This window comes from Oncorhynchus keta, chromosome 29 (assembly GCF_023373465.1).
Source record: "Oncorhynchus keta strain PuntledgeMale-10-30-2019 chromosome 29, Oket_V2, whole genome shotgun sequence".
Taxonomy (NCBI): Eukaryota; Metazoa; Chordata; class Actinopteri; order Salmoniformes; family Salmonidae; genus Oncorhynchus; species Oncorhynchus keta.
The window spans coordinates 45,790,634-45,811,226 of NC_068449.1; the positions used below are offsets into that span (position 1 = coordinate 45,790,634).

At 47.6% G+C, this 20,593-nt stretch overlaps 1 protein-coding gene across 1 annotated transcript; it reads left to right on the forward strand.

The window, feature by feature from the left end:
- The first annotated feature begins 855 nt into the window (after positions 1-855).
- LOC118362982 (lysine-specific demethylase 2A-like) lies at positions 856-19,314 on the forward strand. Its single transcript, XM_052486647.1, has 21 exons — positions 856-1,856; positions 6,329-6,467; positions 6,689-6,767; positions 6,904-6,950; positions 9,237-9,415; positions 9,610-9,716; positions 9,889-9,982; positions 10,126-10,279; positions 10,469-10,584; positions 10,730-10,860; positions 11,127-11,358; positions 11,522-11,599; positions 12,977-13,228; positions 13,471-13,605; positions 13,874-13,957; positions 14,910-14,942; positions 15,054-16,234; positions 16,912-17,075; positions 17,173-17,319; positions 17,561-17,776; positions 17,944-19,314. The coding sequence occupies exons 1-21, from the start codon at positions 1,818-1,820 to the stop codon at positions 18,123-18,125; spliced, it is 3,789 nt and encodes a 1,262-aa protein (XP_052342607.1). The 5' UTR covers positions 856-1,817; the 3' UTR covers positions 18,126-19,314.
- Positions 19,315-20,593: the final 1,279 nt, after the last annotated feature.

The following is a 20,593-nucleotide window of genomic DNA, read 5'->3' on the forward strand; positions in this document are numbered from 1 at the left end:
ATTTTGTATGCATTTATATGGAAAATGTTATCTGATCAAAATGTAAGGTCAGATTTCAGTTTTTGTAGCCTTTCCCGTCTGTTGACAAAGAATTAAAAAAATATAAAGATTCGCCCTTTGCCAAGTGTTTTTATTTGTAAGTTTTCATTATTCAAATATTTTAAACTGCTTTGAAAAATAGAAAATAAAACGAAACGGATTGCCTTTGACATTTCTCGCCGTCTGTATATTGTTTAATTGGCAGGCCAAAGCCTCCAATTGCTGCCATCCACCCAACTGTGGGACCAATAGACAGCCGCTTCCGGATTACAACTGCCATGAATGGGCGGCTTTGCTGTAGCAACCCAAGACAGAAGTAGCTACCCAGAAAACGTGTCTCAGCAATGCAAAGCTCCGGGAGTCAAGACATAGCAGAAGCCAGGAAGCAGACTACGCAGACTGGCCCGGTCGACCGTCCTTGAACAGTTCTACTCAATCATGGTGGTGTGTAACAGAAATACATTTTATTTTTATGGGTTCATAAGTTGTATGGCTGGTCTGGCAATTTTTGTAAGGTTGAGTTGGGTAACACGATGTCTGAATTGCGTGATAGTTCATTGGCTGCCATATTGACCCCTTTTGTATGTTGACCAATTATTATTCTCCTCTGAAGACCGTAGCAAAATGGTCGCCAATTGGAGTTCGAGGCGTCCAATAACTTGCAATGTAATTGGTCATTCACGTGTCGTTTTCACTTTTTGCTGTATGTTTGTCCAATCCCTATCGACAATGTATTTCTGAGTGACATACTTACCGACCATTTAGCGCCTCGCCGGCTTTGCTGCCTTTGGACAATTTTATTGTTGTAGGCGGGTCTTGAGAAACTAGTGGCGTTTTGTGACGAGATGAAAATGGCGGCTGATGGCTGACCGCCGACTATCGGATATTATACATATAACTGCGATTTAAACCGGCGTTCTCTGTCGATTTTAACAGAACTTAATTGTCATTTAATATTACCCGATTTTTAACGATTTCCTAAACTCTTTGGCTGGAGTTTTCCAAAAGACAAAACGGAAAGTTCCCTTGGAAATAATAGGTTACTCGCTGTCTGCGGTTGCATTTTAAACTCGGACGTTCGTTTTAGTTTAGCTAACAGTTTGTTGTTCAGCATAAGAAAATGTGTGTGAACTAACGTTACTTGCCGCAAATAACCCAGGACTGGTAACCCCCTCACCCCCCTCACCACCCTAAAACTAGCCAGACAAGTGTCTAAATTGTATCAATAGTAAGCTACACTCTATAGCTAACTTTAGCTATAACAACGCTAAACGCTAGATAATGAACCACACTATAATCCCAAATGCAATATTGGCGCTATAAACACAAACTAAAACTTGTTTGTTAATCCTATTCTCTCGGTAGGGTTTTGTTTTGGTGATCGACAACAATGCTTCCCTTTAGTGGGGGATAGCTAGCCTCTTTACTATTTCACTAGCTATGTCCTAGTAGTAATTATCTATCGGTAGCTCTTTATTCGTACGGTGTTGTTGAATCAAATCAAAATGTCTTTAACTTGGCTACATTGTTGACTGTATTTTAGATGTAGTTTGTCCGATTTGAAAGGCTGCTTTTAACCCGCAAAGTGACAGTAGACACATCTGATTTCTAGTAGTGCAATGTTTAAGTTAGCTTAGCTCTGTCAAATAAAGTCAAACTATATTTCCAATCACGAGTTAGTTGTAGTGTTCAGCAGCTTGACAGCGCGGTCAGGGACCCACGTGTATCGGCGAATCGCCTACCAAAGCAGTCCACTGTCAAGTGACTGTCCATAAAATATGGAAGATAAGCGTCGACCACGGTTCAGCAAGCGACTGGTAAGTAACTAGTTGGCCCAGCGTTATTTCAATGTCTCCTTGTTTTGTCTGTAGTAAGAGTTCTTAGCTAACGTTACTTTAGACGTTGGTGATGAACGATCTGAAATGGCATGGACTGCCGGTAGTCACTAACTATGTTGAAAAGTGCGTGGTATGGATATTTAATTATTTGTTGTGTTTTTAAACTATGCATATGGATTGAGATGTTGGGATTTTAAAGACAGTCAGAGAGGAAGTGAGTTGACGTTACTAGTCTACGTTTAAATTCCAATACCTCATAATTTAGGTTATGGGAATAACTGTAGTGTTTTTTTCCACCTAAGTAACCATTTAATTTGTTACCAATACCAAAAAGCTGAGAAGTTTGTCTCTGACTTGTCTTGCTTGATGGTGTCATGTAGTCCATATTGGCACTCTTGACTGCAATTTGAGAGAGCACGGAAAACAGGCTCTTTGGTCAAAAGTAGTGCATTATAAAGGGAAGCGGGTGTCATTTTAAGACGAGCCAGGTTCATGTGTTCATTGTTTGGGAGGTTAAACCCTGCCAGGAGTGTGCATCATGTCACAGTCGCGCCAAAACATTGTAAAAGCAAACCGAACAGAAGACATTTGGTTAAAGAGGACCAGATCAACTATGTCTGGAGCAGTGATCACAGGGTTGGGTTGGGCAATGGCTGGGATTAGTGTCAGATCTAGCTAAAGCCTTGAAAAGGAATATTGCACATTTTTGTTACAGTGTGTGTTTTTTGATTGAGGGTCCAACATGTCAGATAAGATTATTGATTGTGTTTGAGGTGAGTAATCTTCTTCCTTTTTTTTGCATTCGATTGTAATTGCATTTCTGGTTTGTTATGGGTATCAGACAGGAGTATCCTTGGCTTCACGCCTGTTGAGCGAATTTGAATGTGTACTGCAGGGTTTAGTAAGGTGACTAGGATCTCAGCCTACCTGACTGTGTAGAATCTGGATAGTTACAGGTGAGGTGACACACAAAGGCTTTTACTAGACAGTGGACCGTGGACATTATGTTTGTAATGTACAGTGTTGTGATTGTTAAAGTTGCGTTTCAGACGATAGTCACGTTTGTCAGAGCAGAAGCAGAACATATATCGCTCAGAGCAGTAGCCAGGCAGCATCACTCCTCTGATGCAGAGACAAAGTTTTTAAAATTATGAATAGGATGAGATTTAGGCAGTAGTGGTCAGGTCTACATCTCTTAGTCTCTGTTCTGTTAGGGAGCCACTTTGAGCCATGCATCTCCAGAAGGCATATTGCATGCAGTACAACGGTGTAAGTGGATTGGAGGGAGGTGGGGTGTGTGTGTGTGTGAGTGGAGAGGACACTGGTGAGAGCACGCTGTCTGCTCTGTGTGAAGCGAGAGAAGTTGTTACTGGAGAGGCTGGCTGCCTGACTGGCCATGTGAGCAGAGATGCGGATGAAGGAGATGATGATGATGATGTGGGGGGGTACTGCAGAGGCGAAAGGATGACAGAGCTGGATAGACCGCAGGCCTTTTTTCCACTCTAAAAAGAGAGACGAGGGGGAGCGGAGGATGGCGAACAGAGATGCTGCTGCACTACGAAGGGATGTGGGAAAAGAGGAGGAAGAAAGATAAGGAGAGGAAGAGGGGTGTAATGGTGACACTGAAGGTGCGAGGTGTGTCGAGTCTCTCTCCATCCCACAGGATTCCCCAAGGTGCACTGCAAGAGAGGGAAAGGGCAAGAGAAAAGGAGAGAAATAGAATAAAATTTAGAGGATACTGGATTGCTGCAGTGAGGGGGAGAGAGAGCATCTGTAGCCCTGCTTGTACTGCTTCCGAGACCCACCGTCTCTTGGCGACGATCTTTGATAATAAACATGGACAATGCGGTTAGATACTGCGTCGGCCCTTACCCACTCTGGTTGCTCAGGCGTTGTGGTGGGATTGTGTAGCTCAGGGTCGTCCATTGTTTCTTCAGTAGCTGAGTGAGTGGGTGGCCTGGAGACCCAGGATCTAGACAGGGGCTATGGCTGTCCTTCGTTCCGCAGCCAAGGCATCTCCCAGACGGACCCCCCCGCACCCCTCCAGACTGTTTCTCTCTCTAGAGTTTGTCGTCATGCAAGCTGAGTTCCCGCCTTGGGAATACTAGTTGGAGCTGGACACTGCAGTGTGTGTGTGACCAGCAGCTGGTCTGTGTGATGTCTTCGTTAAAGGTCGTTGGTTTCGCCGGGTGCTGTGGCAGCGTAGTGCGTCGCTGAGAGACGGTATGCTGTGTCATTGTCTGTGTCTCCAATGGCACCCTATTCCCTACGTCGTGTACTATCTAGGGAGCCATTTGGTTACACGCAGCCACTGTCCACTGGGCACTGGCCCAGGGGAGTACAGACGGACAGGCGCACTGCATTACGCCGCTCGTTGCAATTCACTGCAATGCCGTTGTTTCCGTCTCCTCTACCAAACCGCCTGAATGGAACAAAGCTCTCTCGTCAAACCAGGCTTAAAGATGGATAATGGATTTTGAATTTACTGGGCCAGGGTTGTCTTTTTGAAGGGCTGGGCTGCCCGGAGCCAAGGAGGATTGCGGCGGCTGGCAGATGGGCAGTGAGATATTGGAGGTAGGGCAGGTGCCTCGTGCTGCATCTGGTGTCACTGATTTGGCTGCTACAGCGGTGGATACTCGTGCTGTTTAATGTCCTGCTGTGGAGTGGCATTGGCTTGTGGCTGACTTGTGGACAATACAGCGAGGTCGTTTCACATTGTGCGGTCATGTTGTTGTGTCATGTTGAGTTGTGTGTGTCATGTTCAGGCTGAAGCTGTTTAGAGGTGTGTGTGTGTTCAGGGCCAGCTGAGGATGTTTGTATGTGTAAGACGGGCGGAGAGATTGCGTTCTCCGACATCTCTTATTGTTGTCACTGAGCTCTGGGCTGCTCCCCCCCCTCCTCCCTCCCAGGGTCAGCTGGTGCATTGCTATGGCAACCCTGGCCCACTCCCTGGTCCACTTTGTGTAGCTGTTAGCGATACTGCTAATGATAACCATCTGCTGGTAGATGGAAAGACTTTCTGAAAAACCCTCTCAGTTTAATGTTAATCAAAAAGTAGCCTCTGCCTTTCTGGCAGAATTATATCATGATTAATTGCGTCAATCCAATGGCCATTTGTTTTTGCAGACTCTGCAATCACATGAGCGCTATAGAAACACTGCTAACCAAAGGACATGCACACTTGCTTTAAAGGGTAACTACACCCATAATTAAATATATATAATATATATCCCGATAATTAAAAATGTCTTTACTTTTGAGGTCTTGGAAAAATCAGTCTCCTGATGTGGTGTATCCATTGTTGTGCACTTAGAACATTAAATGTTGTATTTCTTAAACTTTTTACATTTTTTATTATAAACATTTTAACAGAAACATGGAAAAACAAACAAAACTGAGAAAATGGAATTTGGGGGGGGGGGGATTATGTGGATTCAGGCCAAAAATTAACAATTTTATGGGGGCCTAAATGTCAGACAGATTGCTTTCATTTTATTACCTACCTAGGTTTTTTGAAAAGTCCCCTTTGAACTCACCATGCTTTTTTAATCATTGAAGCTGTCAACCCAATGCAAGGCGGTGAGAATGGATGGACACTAAAAGGGGGTTTACTATAACCTAGCATGTGTTCTTGAGGATGAGTTGGGGTGGACATTGGATAACTAGATCCTTTTTTTCCCTCATATTTATCCAAATTTTATGTGTCCTCGTGAACTTGTGTTGCCAGCTGCGTTACAAACTTAAAATCTATGGACTTCTACCTAATATCTTATAAACCTAGGTTGACAACATTGAGCGGAGGAGCAGGGGAAAGGGGCATGGTCCTTAAGTCAGGTTTAGGGGAGGGTGGGATATTATCCTTCTATCATCTGTTGTGCCCTTGAAGCACTGGGTAAAGAAAGGTTCCAAGTACCCCCCCCTGTTCTTTCTCTCCCTCTCGCTTTATCCCCCCATCCCCGAGAGAAGGGAGAGTCAGTGTGAGGGGAAATTAATATAGGCTACATTAGAGAATTGATACCCTAGTCTGAACATCAATGTACTGTGTGTTGTCTGTGTTGATATGGGGTTGATATGGGTATGTTCATTCTTCCTTGCCCCAGTGTGTGTTGTTGTATTCCAACTTCAATCTCTTGGCACGAGAGCAGGTTTCTTTTTGTAGGAGGGAGCAGCAGGCAACTGTGTGGGAGCATTGTTAACACAGCCTAACACTGCTGTCTTTAAGTAGCATTACATTTGACAGAAAGCCCTTAAAGAACCTAGAAGTATATTAAGCCTAACTTACAAAGTACCGTAAATACCCTAAAATAGTGCTCAATGGGATTTAAAGGGTTTACAGCTGTTGAACACATTGAGGTAAATCTCTGCTCTTTATTCCCTCTTCCTCACATTCCTCTTTCCTATTCTATTTTGCTCCCCCCTCATCTCTTTCCTCTTCCCCCTCCTCACTCCAGCGGTCGGGCACGAGGCGGCGCTACCATGACGATGGTATCTCGGACGACGAGATCGAGGGGAAGAGGACCTTTGACCTGGAGGAGAAGTTGAGGAGCGAAAGGTTCACCTCAGACAGGGTGAAACGCATGGAGGGGAAAGGTCAGTGTTGGGGGTCATCGTAATCCTACATCTGTGTCCTACAGTGGAGGGTTTGGCTGTGGCTAAATATTGGAGACATTGGCTGCGTCTGAAATTGCACCCTATTCCCAATATAATGCACGTCTTTTGACAGTAGTAGTATGCTATCGGGTTACAAACTTGAGTAGCTTTGAGGATTCCTGTTTAGTTTATGGATTATCTTGTGTGTGTGGTTTTTCCAGACCTCACGTTTGAGTACATCCAAAGAGGTGGGTTGAGGGACCCGATCATCTTTGAGAAGCCAGACGGACTGGGTATCAAGTCAGTCCCCCCCTCCAAACTCTGTTGGAAACGCACTCGCTTTATTCTCTCTGCGGCAATTAGAATGGCTGAAATTGTGTTAGTCTGTAAGTCTCCTTGAGTAATATGTAACCCCGGTTTGTTGTGTTCTCTAAAGGATGCCAGATCCAGACTTCAGTGTGAACGACGTCAAGATATTTGTTGGTAAGATTCCACCCTCCAGTGTTTCTATCCAAACACGCCTCTTCCCCTTTTTTCCAACTTCTCTCCTTCACCCACACTCTATCTCTATGCTAACTCTTCCTCCATTTCTTTTGGCTTTTTAACACTCCCTCATTTACTCATCTCCTTTATTTCCCTCCCTCCCATTTTTAACAACACAGTCGACCAAACAAGCCTGCAGGCTCTAGTTTGATCTAATAGTGATATGGTCAAGTGCTGCAAAGAAGGACTTAGAAAATCTGCAGCTGGCCCTAGAAAATCTGCAGCTGGCCCAGAGCAGAGCAGCATGTCTTGCCCTTCAATGTGCACAGAGGGCTTATGTCAACTGTCTGCATGTCAGTCTCTCTCTGCTCAAAGTACAGGAGAGATTGAATGCATCAATTCTTGTGAGAAATAGTGTTAATTTCCAAATTGGTTGTATAATCATTTTACATATAGCTCTGACAGGTGTACTTACCCACCAGACATGCCACCAGGGGTCTCTTCAGTCCCCAAATCGAGAACAAATTCAAGGCAACGCACAGTATTCTATGGAGCCATTATTTCATGGAACACCCATCTCAAATGACTCAAGCAAACCGCAAAAAATGTTGCTTCAAAACAAGACCTCACAGAACAAGGCCTCTCCCGATCTGACCTAATTAACTGATAGCCAGTATTCAGACCCCTTCACTTTCCCCACATTTTATCACGTTAGTCGTATTCTAAAATTGATGAAGTACCCCATAATGAAAAGGCAAAAACAGGTTTTTATGCATTGTCAGGTTAGATGGGGAGCATCGCTGCACAGCTATTTTCATGTCTCCAAAGATGTTTGATCTGGTTCCAACCCGGGCTCTGGCTGGGCCACTCAAGGATATTCAGAGACTTGTCCCAAAGCCACTCCTGCGTTGTCTTGGCTGTGTGCTTAGGGTCGATGTCCTGTTGGAAGGTGAACAGTCTGAGCACTCTGGAGCAGGTTTTCATCAAGGTTCTCTGTACTTTTCTCCATTCATCTTTCCCTCGATCCTGACAAGTCTCCTAGTCCGTGCCGTTGAAAAACATCCCCACTGCATGATGCCACCACCATTTTTCACCATAGGGATGGTGTCCCGGGTTTCTTCCAGACATGACGCTTGGCATTCAGGCCAAAGAGTTCAATCTTGGTTTCATCAGACCAGAGAATCTTGTTTTTCATGGTCTGAGAGTCTTTTAGGTGCTTTTTGGAAAACTCCAAGAGGGCTGTCATGTGCCTTTTACTGATGAGTGGCTTCTGTCTGGCCACTCTACCATAAATGTATGATTGGTGGAGTACTGCAGAGATGATTGTCCTTCTGGAAGATTTTCCCATCTCCACAGAGGAATTCAAGCTCTGTTGGTGACCATTTGGTTCTTGGTCACCTCCCTGACCAATGCCCTTTTCCCCTGATTACTCAGTTTTGGCCGGGCGGCCAGCTCTAGGAAGAGTCTTGGTGGTTCCTTAATTCTTCCATTTAAGGATGATGGAGGCCAATGTGTTATTGAGGACCTACAATGCTGCAGGAATGTTTTGGTACCCTTCTCCAGATCTGTGCCTCGACACAATCCTGTCTCGGAGCTCTACAGACAATACCTTCGACCTCATGGCTTAGCTTTTGCTCTGACATGACTGTCCACCTTTTAGACAGGTGGGTGTCTTTCCAAATCATGTACATTCAATGGAATTTACCACAGGTGGACTCCAATCAAGTTATCGATACATCACAAAGATTATCAATGGAAACAGGATGCACCTGAGCTCAATTTCAAATCTCTTAGCAAAGGGTCTGAATTCTTATGTAAATAACGTATTTCTGTTTTTTATTTTTAATAAATTACCCCCCAAAAAATCTATACCTGTTTTTGCTTTGCCATTATGGGGTATTGTGTGTAGATTTGATCCATTTGTGAATAAGGCTGTAACGTTACAAAAAGTGGAAACGGGCAACGTGTCTGAATACTTTTAGAATGTACTGTACATGTACTGGTGTGTGGGTACCTGTCAGCAGGACATTTTTGTTGTCCTGTTCTCATTTTAAATTGGTGTCGTTCAGTCCTTGAGCTGTTCTTGTTCGTTGATGTTCTGTATTATTTCACGTTCAGGAAGAGTTGCTGCTTCAGCAACAGTTAATGGGGATCCCAATAAAACACTAAATACACTGACCTTTTCCTCTCACCTTTTTGTCTCTCTCTTTCTCTCCTTTGTTCCTCCCCTCACCGTGTCACCCATCTCTGTCCCCCTCCTCTGTCCCCCCCCCTTGCCTCTCCCAGGCAGCAGGCGTATGATCGATGTTATGGATGTGAGCACTCAGAAGGGTATAGAGATGTCTATGGCCCAGTGGCGACGTTACTACGAGACGCCCCCCTCCCAGAGGGACAAACTCTACAACGTCATCAGCCTGGAGTTTAGCCACACCAAACTGGAGAACCTGGTCCAGAGGCCTACATCGGTCAGTCTGATATATATATACACATAGGAACGCACGGGCACTCACACACACACACACCGAGCTGACAATCCTGATCCGGAGGCCCGCGTTTGCCAGTCTGAGACACACACACAGGCATATTAGCACGCAGACACGCATATCAGCGCACACACACCCTCCTGTCTGTTCTTACCACCTCCTGTGTATCTTATCAGGTGGACATCATAGACTGGGTGGACAACATGTGGCCTCGGCACCTGAAGGAGAGACAGAGAGACTCCACCAACTCCATCACAGACATGCAGTACCCCAAAGTGCAGAAGTAAGGCTCAAATGTGTCCCCAAATGGCACGCTATTCCCTATGTAGTGCACAACTATTGACCAGGGTCTTCAGGCTCTGCCAACTCCCATCACAGACATGCAGAAGTGAGACCCTCTCCCTCATCAACTGCATTCTCCTTCCCCCTTTTCCCTCCTCCAACCTCTGTTCCAGGTACTGTCTAATGAGTGTGCAGGGCTGCTACACGGACTTCCACATTGACTTCGGAGGTTCCTCGGTCTGGTACCACATACTGCGGGGAGGCAAGGTAAGAGCGGGCGACTTAATCTCACACTGCAAGACTTGACTCGAGTCTCGACTTAAGAGTCGGACCCCTACGACTTGAGATTCGAGTAAGAGCAACTCTTGTTTCCCCACACTTCTTACCTCTGACCCCTTGCTTCCTGTCAGGTGTTCTGGCTGATCCCGCCCACGCCTCAGAACCTGGAGCTGTATGAGGACTGGGTGTTGTCAGGGAAACAGGGAGACATCTTCCTGGGAGACAAGGCCCAGGACTGTCAGAGGATAGAGCTGAAGCAGGGCTATACCTTCATGATCCCTTCAGGTACCCACTTAATATGTAGTGAAATCTGGTGTACATGTATTGTAATGCCTTGGCAGCAGCTAATGGGGATCCATAATAAATACACTTTGAATTGTACTTGTGCTTTGGCACATACAGATATTTAGCCGTTTGAACTTCAACCTTGTCTGTTCCTGTTTCTGATGTTGATCTTTGTTTGTGTCCTGTCAGGATGGATCCATGCGGTCTACACTCCAGTGGACACCCTGGTGTTTGGGGGGAACTTTCTCCACAGCTTCAACATCCCCATGCAACTCAACATCTACAGCATTGAGGACAGGACACGGGTGGGTCACACACACACACACATTCTCCCATTTAATCTCTCTCTCCTAAATGTACTGAATGTTTTTATTCCTGAGCACTCGTAGAAGAGAAGTTCCTATGTATGTAGTGGAGGTTACTAATAAGTTGAACTTGGTGTCTGTGCAGGTACCAGCCAAGTTCCGTTACCCGTTCTACTATGAGATGTGTTGGTACGTGTTGGAGAGATACCTCTTCAGTCTGACCAACACTTCCTACCTCACGCCTGACTTCCAGAAACATTCCCTGGGCATCGGTCAGTGCCAACACTACCCTCTCTCTGTTTCTGTCTCTTTGTTTCTCTGTTCTCGCTCTCACCCCCCCCCATCCCTCCCTCTCACCCCCCCAACACTTCTCTAACCATCATTACTCTATATTAGGTGATTACGTGTGAATGACAACACGAGATCTATAGCTTGAGGCGTGCGTTCTCCGTATTACGTGTTAGACTACAAACCTTGAATTGCTCCGTGAAGTGCCTTCTCTTTCCAGCTCCGCCTCTTAATCTCTCCGTCTGCCCCCCCAGGTCTTACGAGAGACCCTCCACCTGTGAGTCCGTCAACGGCCACACCCAGAGGGAGGATGAAGAGGAGGCTCCCCCGACGCGGGGCTCTAAGCCCGGGGTGAAGGTTCACCTGACGCCCTTTGAGCTGGAGGGTCTGTGGAACCTGCTGGGGAAGCTGGAGTCGCTGCCCTCACAGAAGAACTGTGTCCCGGCGGGCATACACAATGCTCCCGCGCTGCTGCACGACATCAGGGTGGGTACGGGGTGTGTCTGACAAGAGTTAAATATCCTAATATCAAAATGGATGCATGCAGGGCTGACTGTAAGTCACTTTAGATGCGTCTGATGATTGGCATGTATTATAAAGTGTGTGTGTCTTTTTTGTTCACGTATTAACCTTCCTGTCCTCTCTTAAGGCCCTGCTGAAGGAGCATGCTAATGACATCCCCAAACTGTCCTACACTGGGAAGCCCATCGTCAAGTGGCCCACTAGGGTGAGAAGGACACGCCACATTCAGTCACGTGCTCATAGTAACCGTTTACACTCGTCGCCATAAACGGGTTCAGATTGGCAGGTTTGGCCACTGAGAAGCGCCTTAATTGGGACGCCAGCGGCTGTACGGTAACATGCTGTACCTGACGTCAGAGCTCAGGTTGTCCACTTCACGGCTCCTGACAGCCATTATAAACTTGAGCACCGCACGGCAAGGAGTTGACCTCCCCACCCCTCCTTTTTGGGGGGGGGGGTCGTCTGAGTCACGGAAATGCATTTTAAATTATGAGGACTCAATGTATTTTGAAAGATGAAGTGTTGAGGTTGATAATAAATACAGCTTTGACATCATACAAGCCAAACACCTGGGTCCAAATGTGAACTGCACATTTCCATATAAAACTCATGTCATATACAGCGTGAATGATCACTGTTTGATGTATAAGATGGCATGGTGTCATAGGCTCATTCTGTTCAGAACAGGGTATGTTTGTCTATCGTGAAGAGAATTTCTAGGCACACGAATGCACTCCCGACTCCGTTCTACACACACCGAAATTCCGATCTGTTTCTCTGAATTGCCGTGTGAAAGCCTGACACCGTAAGATCGTATTTGACAACTTAGCCAGTCATGTTGGCAGTAGAAACAAGTTTTCAAGTGATGCCCACTTGACCCAGACTGCAGTTTATAATGAGATGTTTTTGGACAGCAGTAATTGTGTGATGGCGGGGACACAGGGCTGTGTTCCAAACAAATCATCTACAAGTGTACTGGTACTTGCTCTAGTTCCTCAGCGGCACAACTAGCAGAGCTCAAAAAGGACCTTTATATAGTTGAAGACTCTTCACATAAAAGTGCATTGAATTGAATAATAATTATTGAAAAATATATTTAAATAATGTTACTGAAGTATCCAGATTACAGTAAATGTAAAATGCACATAAAATCAAGTTTAATGTTTGGATTCAATCTTGTCAGGTAAACTGTTGTCCTCAACTTTGGTTGAATCATTTTCCCATCATAACCCATAACTGTTGCTACCATTCTTATGCATTTTGTTCTGTGAGAACCATTTCAATGTAGCCCTGTCCATATAGGCCTCTAGCCACAAGTCTGAAGGGTTAACACGCGTGTACTGTACATTGTCATAAGACGAGAGCGAATCATGCCACGTTCATGCCATGACTCCTCCACACCTCAAACGCTTAAAATCCATGTTACTTATCTGACTCTCAAATTCGAAGGGTCATTTAATCCACAGAGGGATGCTTTTCCAGACAGAGATTAAGCCTTGTGCTGGACTGTTTCCTTCCTTCGCCTCCAAAAACTTTGAATGTATCTTTATCCCATTCATTCTCACCCCCCCCACCCTTCCAGCCGTCGTGGTACCAGCCTCCTCCCCCTCCTCCCCCGGTGGCTCGTCCCAAGCTGTCTGCCACGGTGGTGACCCCGCGACCCCAGAAGCCCGCCTCCTCCATGTCCGTGCTGCGGCGGCGGCGCGTGCGGTGTAAGCGCTGCGAGGCCTGCGTCAGGACGGAGTGCGGGGACTGTAACTTCTGCAGGGACATGAAGAAGTTTGGCGGGCCGGGGAAACTCAAACAGACCTGCGTGCTCCGACAGTGTCTGGCGGTGAGAGAAAGAGGGGGGTGTGTTTGATCTGTGTGAGCTGTCAGATTTGTACAGTCGAAGCATTGTCACTCTCCCTCTGCTAGCTGTGTGTGTCACTTACTGCTTGGATTTGATGCCTGTGTCCTTATCTATCTGTTTCCCAGCTAGTATACTGTGTGTGTGTGTGTGTGTGTGTGTTTGATTCATTCTGACAGAATATACTAGTCTCTGTGTATTAACTCCTCTCTCTCTCTCTCCCCCAGCCGGGTCTGCCCCTGTCAGTGGTGTGTGAGCTCTGTGGAGAGGGGAACCAGGAGGGAGGAGAGGGGCCAGTCTTCGCCCTCACCCTCATGGAGTGTTCCAACTGTGCCCAGATAGCCCACCCCGCCTGCCTCAAGGTAACCCCCGACACACTCCTCAAACTATACTTTACCTTCAAGTTTCAGCTTCATCTTACTCACCAGAGCTCTCGCAATCTAATCCGCATTCAAACATGCATGACCACACACACAATCACTTTTTTGTTGTTGTCTTGTGACATCAGTACAGATGGAGGTTAAACTCTCCCTCTTACCTCTTTCTTTTTGTTCTCAAACAAAATGCTCTATACCTCTAACCACCCTTTCCTCTCTCCCTCCACCTCTCGCTCTCTCTCTGTCTCTCTAGGTAACAGGGGAGGGTGTGGTGAACACCGATCTGCCCAGCTGCTGGGAGTGTCCCAAATGTGTTCTGGGAATCACCGATACTGAGGTAGACCCTCCTCCTTTATCTACACGCTCTCTCTCACACACACACACCACTGTGTCCCGGCGAGCTAACGGCCGTGACTCTCTCCCTGTGCTGTGTGTCAGTCTTCGGGTACCGATGATGATGACGACAGCGGGGCGTCCGTTGGCCTCTGCGCTGGCGCAAGCCCCCTCTCCCCCGCCGCCCTCTCCTCCTCCCAGGGGCCTTTAGGGGTCTCCATGGAGCCAGGCTCCGCTCCTGGGTTGGGGGACGAGGGCTGGGGCAGGGCGTTACTGCTACACCCAGGGCTGGTTCCCAACCACCCCCCCTCCTCCTCCTCCTGGTCCTCAGAGGCGCCCCTTCCCTCCCCTGGTCAGCTACTACCACAGCAGCGCGGCCTCAAGCGGGCGGGGAGATGGGCAAGCGGGCGCAGGAAGAGGGTGAGAGGCCTACCGCCGCCACCGTCCTTCCCCCCGCCCGTTACATCATCATCACGCGCCTATCGCTGCTCTGACTGACGAGGGGAGGGGCTGGGGGAGACGTGGTGCTTTGGGCTCCACAAATACTGGGCGAATGCAGAACCCTTTGCTTTAGGGTTGATATCAGACCTGAGTTTTAAGTCATTTCAAATACTTTATCTGTTCTTGTTTTGAGCTTCCCTAGCTTAATGTTCCAATAGAATAGTCCCAAATCTGCACATCTTGCACTCCGGGCAAACTCAAAAGTATTTCGAGGTTTTCAACCCTTTGAACCCAGGTCTAGTCCATATGAGACAGTATTTGTGGAGCAGAAAGTGTTTGTAGCCTGAACGAAAGCCCAAAGCATGCAGAGGTTGAGTGAGAGAAACGGCGGCTTGTGATGTGAATGTTCTTGTCTGTCTTCACAGTGCAGCATTATGTCAACAGAGATGTTACAGTATTCAATGAACAGTGAGTTTCTGTTGCATTGATGTTTTTTATTTGTTTTTTGATTTCAGGTGAAAGGGGACAAGAATAAAATGTTACACGCGGTAAGCATGCCAGCCAATAAAAATTTATTCAATTAAACCGAAGACCGTTTTTCATCCTTACCCTAACGGATACTTTGTTCTCTCCCTCCTATCCTCCCTCTCTCCTTCCAGAAACGCAAGTCTTCTTCGTATCTCGACGGCCGCATAGCTAAGATCTACCGTCGCGGTGGTCACAGCGATGACTCGGGCAGCGATGATGATGATGACGACGATGATGAGGATGATGATGATGATGAAGGATCCAGGGGCGGAGGAGGCGGCGGCGCGGGAAGGAAGATGTCCGGACCACGCCCTCGCGGCAGTGGTTCCGCCTCTCGAAGAGGGTACGGGACTGGGAGGCGAGGCATTTGGAGAGGCTCCTCCCACAGAGGGGCAGGCCGTGGGAGCGGGCTGGCCCCTCACTCCTCCCTGAAGATGAGGCGTGGCAGAGGGGGGGTGGGGCGAGGGGACAGGGAGAGAGGCGGGAGAGTGCGCCTCCGGGGAGGCACCAGGATGCAGAGACGCAGGGACGAGTCAGAGGAGGACGACAACGATGATGATGATGATGAAGATGACGACAGCGAGGAAGATCCGCAGCATCACCACCGGCATAAAGACCACCGGCCACGCCGCAGGCGGAGGAGAACGGACGACGAGGAAGACGACGATGAAGACGATGAGGAAGACAGCTCGGCCCGGGACCTGGAGGGGGAGGATGAGGACGTGGACGATGAAGATGAGGATGAGGAAGACGACGAGAACCAGTCAGACTCCGAACCAGAGCCTCCTGTTCTCCTGGTGTCTGACCTTAACGACGACTTCCTAAATGGCTCGTACCTGACCGTGACCCTACAGCGCCCCCCAAGGGCTAAACGCCACCCCGGCTCCATCGTACCCAAGCTGGAGGCCGCCATGTCTCCCAGAACCCACGGCGGCGGTCCAGGTTACGTCCAGCATAAAACCCTCGGGAAGACGCGGCACAAAAACGGCACGGTCGCCGCCGGCAATGGCCTGGCCCAGCCCGCCAAGAATCCAGTCGGCCGGCCGCCTCGTCACCGTATCAACAATCCCCACGGCGACACAGCAGACAGGGAGAGGGACACTGCCTCTCCTTCCTCCTCAGACTCCTCGGCCTCCCCCACCCCTCCTCCCCACTCCTCCCACTCTCCTTCCTCGCTCTTGTCGCTGCCCTCCTTCAAGGATGTAGGAAATGAGAAAGGAGGGGAGAAGGAGGTGTGGGTGGCGGTGTTCCTTTACCTGAGCAGAGCCGAGCTGGCTAGCTGTATGACTGTCTGTAAGGCCTGGTACAAATGGTGAGTCACACCCGTCCCTCTGTTATTAGAGTAACATTCACAACCATTCGCATGGCTTGTTTTAGTGATTGGGTGGGGGGTGCTATACAGTTGCATATTGGGATATTATTTTTGTGCTTGTTTTTCCTTTATAGCTTGTTCTCCGCAAATTTTGTTTTCAGCACTTATTTCCATGACTGATTTAAAACTCGTTTTCTCGTGGCTCTCTGAGCAAAACGTTTGGAACATCGAATCGCATTAAAATCGCAGTATCGAATCGCGTTACAAATAGAATCTCATCGGCACCGAAGTGTCGCGATAATATCACATGGTGAGCTCCCTGGCAATTACCAGCCCTACTTATTGTTTCTACAGATAAAGGAGTTTATTTCCCGTTTCTGCTTCAATGCAGTTTTAGGATTTTTCATCCGATAAAGTTGCATGACTGTCTCCGTAATCGGTGGACTAAAGGACACTTTCTATGGGGCTTCTCCATAAAGCAGTTTTTTTTTTACACCCGAGGATGAGACGGTGATGTCATTTTTATGGCTGGGAAAATACTTGAGCTTTGTTGAACCAGAAACGGGAGACATCCAACAAGACTGTGTCCAGATCCTCATATCTTCACCCCCCCATCCCCACCCTGCTGGATTCCCCCTCTCCTTTCCTGCCCTTCTCCTTCTCTCTCCTCTCTGTAGGAGTTGTGACAAGCGTCTCTGGAGTGGTGTGGATGTATCGCGTTGTCCCTCGCTCTCCTCCCAGGCCCTGCAGGGCATCATCAAACGCCAGCCCACCTCCCTGGACCTCTCCTGGACCCCCGTTTCCAAGAAACAGATCACCCTGCTCATACACCGCCTGCCAGGTAGGACACACACACCTCAACCCTGCTGCCTGTCCGGTACACACACACACACCTGAAAAATGCAAGATGAATTAACCTTCCTCCTCTCCTCTCTCAGGTCTGAAAGAGTTGATGATAGCAGGTTGCTCCTGGTCGTCTATGTCAGCCTTGTCCACCCCCAGCCTGCCGTGCCTCCGTACCCTGGACCTGCGCTGGGCAGAGGGGGTCAAAGACACCCAGATCAGGGACCTGGTCACACCACCAGGTCACTAGTCAATATTAACTGACTGAGGTGTTAGGAGTTACATCTCTCTCTTCTTTTCCGACAGGCTGTTATAACTGCAGCAGGCCACCGGTTTGTGGGCGCGCGTGTGTAGTGGTTTCTTTTGGGGAATTATCTAGCTACCTCACCTATGATAAATGAATCTAGTGTTTTAGGCGGTTGGGTTGGCAAGTAAGTATTTGTATTGAAGGGTGTACTGTATCTAACCCCTCTCTCCCTGCAGGCTGTGACAGTCGGTCTCGGCTGCGTGGCTGTGTGGTGCTGCGTCTAGCCGGCCTGGACATCAGTGACTCCACCCTGAGGCTGATTCTCCGTCACATGCCCCTGCTAGAGCGGCTGGACCTGGCTCACTGCGGAGACCTCACGGACCAGTCAGTCTGCCTGCTCACCGCCGCCGGCACACACACGCGTAACACACTCACGGAGATCAACCTCTCAGGTAGGCACACACACATCCCATGAAAAACATAGAGATTGACCTTGGAGGTACACACATACACACACACACATCGCAATCCCTGAGATCAACCTCGCAAGTACACACACTCATTTCCCTCGTACAGGTTGTATGCCTCTACCTGTGTCACAGCCCTCCTCCTCCCCCAGGCTGTAACAAGCTGACGGACGGCTGTCTGGCGTACCTGAAGAGAGCGTCTGGCCTGGTGCTGCTGGACCTGCGGGGCTGCAAAGGTGTGACGCGGCGGGGCTGTGAGGGCTTCATCTCGGACCTCTCTCACTGCGTCCTGTTCTGTATGACGGAGGAGAAACTCATCCAGAGGATATCATAACTGACCCCCCCTCTCGTTCGTACCCCTGCGCAAGGGGCACAGAGACCCCACACCAGCCAGGCAGGGGGGAGAGAGGGGGAGCAGCAAGCACCCCTCCCCCGATACGGAGAACAAGCGCTCCAGAAAAGGGGGGGCAAGAAAAGGGTGAAAAGACGTTCACACTCCTCACTTAGGGTGATAGAAGGAAGACATGGGGGTTTGGTGGAGGGAGAGGGTAGACTGTGCTGTTGCAGCATCATGTGTTTATTAGGCGGGTTAGGAGTTATGAATAGCACAGACACTTGTTAGTGTTGTTCACGCTAGATGGCTGAAAATGGGAACCCGAAGGATTGAATGTGCGTGTTTGTACGATGTGGTCCCACAAAGCGGTAGAGTGAATCGGTATAGATTTCAGAGGGAATGGGACTGGAGAAGATTCCGGACATGACTGGTGTCCCACTAGGTCTAGACTCTATGCTGAACTTTCCATGGACTCCTTGGGAAACCGAGCCGTCGAACGGGTGCCAAACCTGTCCTAGAAACCCCCCCGCCCCGCTGTCCCTCCTTTTCGCACCATCCTCACCCCTCTCCGTTTGATACGCTCACAGCCGTGAGTTTTGTTGGATGAAAACCGTACTGTATCGCTCATTAGGGTGCGTCCCAAATGGAGCCCTAGTTCAAAAGTAGTACACTATATAGGGAACAGGGTGCTATTTGGGACGAATACATAGTCTCTCTTCAGTTTTACTTGACTCCCTTTTCTCACTACCAGCCACTACAGGTCTTAACGTTATAGTCTTCGAATTCCCTCATTTGACAGAATATTTTCCTCCTGTCGTATTCATCTCTTTCCTTTCTGTCAGTCCTTTTCAGAGGTGTAACGTTTTGTTCATCCCTTCGCTCTATCACCCATAATGTTATTGTTGAACCGGAGGGCTCATGGGATGCGTCCCAAATGGCACCCTAGTCCCAGTATAATGCACTACTTTTTCAAAAGTAGTGCACTATATAGAGAATAGGATACCATTTGGGACGCGATCTTGGTGAATTGTCGGTTGCCCTACTGCAGTTGCTCAATGGGCCTGGAACATGCCTGTAGCATTGCAATCAATGATATAAATATTTTCTGAAATGTTTTGCAGAAATACTTTTTTGTTTGTTCATTTGTGGTTTTTACAAGAAAAAAAGAAATAAAACAAATCTTCAATGAGTAGTGTGTGCGCACGTCTTGATTTTTAAATTAAATGGAGGTCAGTAGCCATATACAGTACCATTTAAAAAAAAGTTTGGACACCTACTCATTCAAGGGTTTTTCACTATTCTACAATGTAGAAAATAGTACAAATAGAGAAGACCTCAACTATGAAATAACACACATGGAATCATGTAGTAACCAAAAAAGTGTTAAACAGATTTTAGATTCAACGTAGGCACCCTTTCCCTTGATGACAGCTTTTCCAACAGTCTTGAAGGAGTTCCCACATATGCTGAGCACTTGTTGGCTGCTTTTCCTTCACTCTGCGGTCCAACTCATCCCAAATCATCTCAATTGGGTTGAGGTCAGGTGATTGTGGAAGCCAAGTCATCTGATGCAACACTCCATCACTCTCAAATAGCCCTTACTCAGTCTGGAGGTGTGTTGGGTCATTGTCCTGTTGAAAAACAAATTATAGTCCCACTAAGCGCAAACCAGATGGGATGGCGTTATTGCTGCAGAATGCTGTGGTAGCCGTGCTGGTTAAGTGTGCCTTTTTTTAAAATTCTAAATAAATCTGTCACCAGCAAAGCACCATCACACCACCACCTCCATGCTTCACAGTGGGAACCACACATGCGGAGATCATCCGTTCACCTACTCTGTGTCTCACAAAGACAGATATTGGAACCACAAATGTAAAATTTAGACTCATCAGACCGAAGGACAGATTTCCTCCGCTCTATTGTCCATCGTGTTTCTTGGCCCAAGCAAGTCTTCTTATTGGTGTCTTTAGTAGTGGTTTCTTTGCAGCAATTTGACCATGAAGGCCTGACTCACACAGTCTCCTCTGAACAGTTGATTTTGATGCGTCTGTTACTTGAACTCTGAAGCACTTAATGAACTTATCCTATGCAGCAGAGGTAACTCTGGGTCTTCCTTTCCTGTGGCGTTCCTCATGAGTCAGTTTCATCATAGCGCTTGATGGGTTTTGCGACTGCACTTGAAGAAACGTTCAGTTCTTAATGTTCCTTATTGACTGACCTTTCATGTCTTAAAGTAATGATGGACTGTCGTTTCTCTTTGCTTATTTGAGCTGTTACAATAATATACCACCCCTACATTGTCACAACACAACTGATTTGCTCAAATGCATTAACAAGGCACACACGTTAATTGAAATGCATTCCGGGGGTCTACCTCATGAAGCTGGTTGAGATTATGCCAAGAGTGCAAAAGGTGGCTACTTTGAAGAATCTCCAATATAAAATGTTGATTTAACACTTTTTGGTTA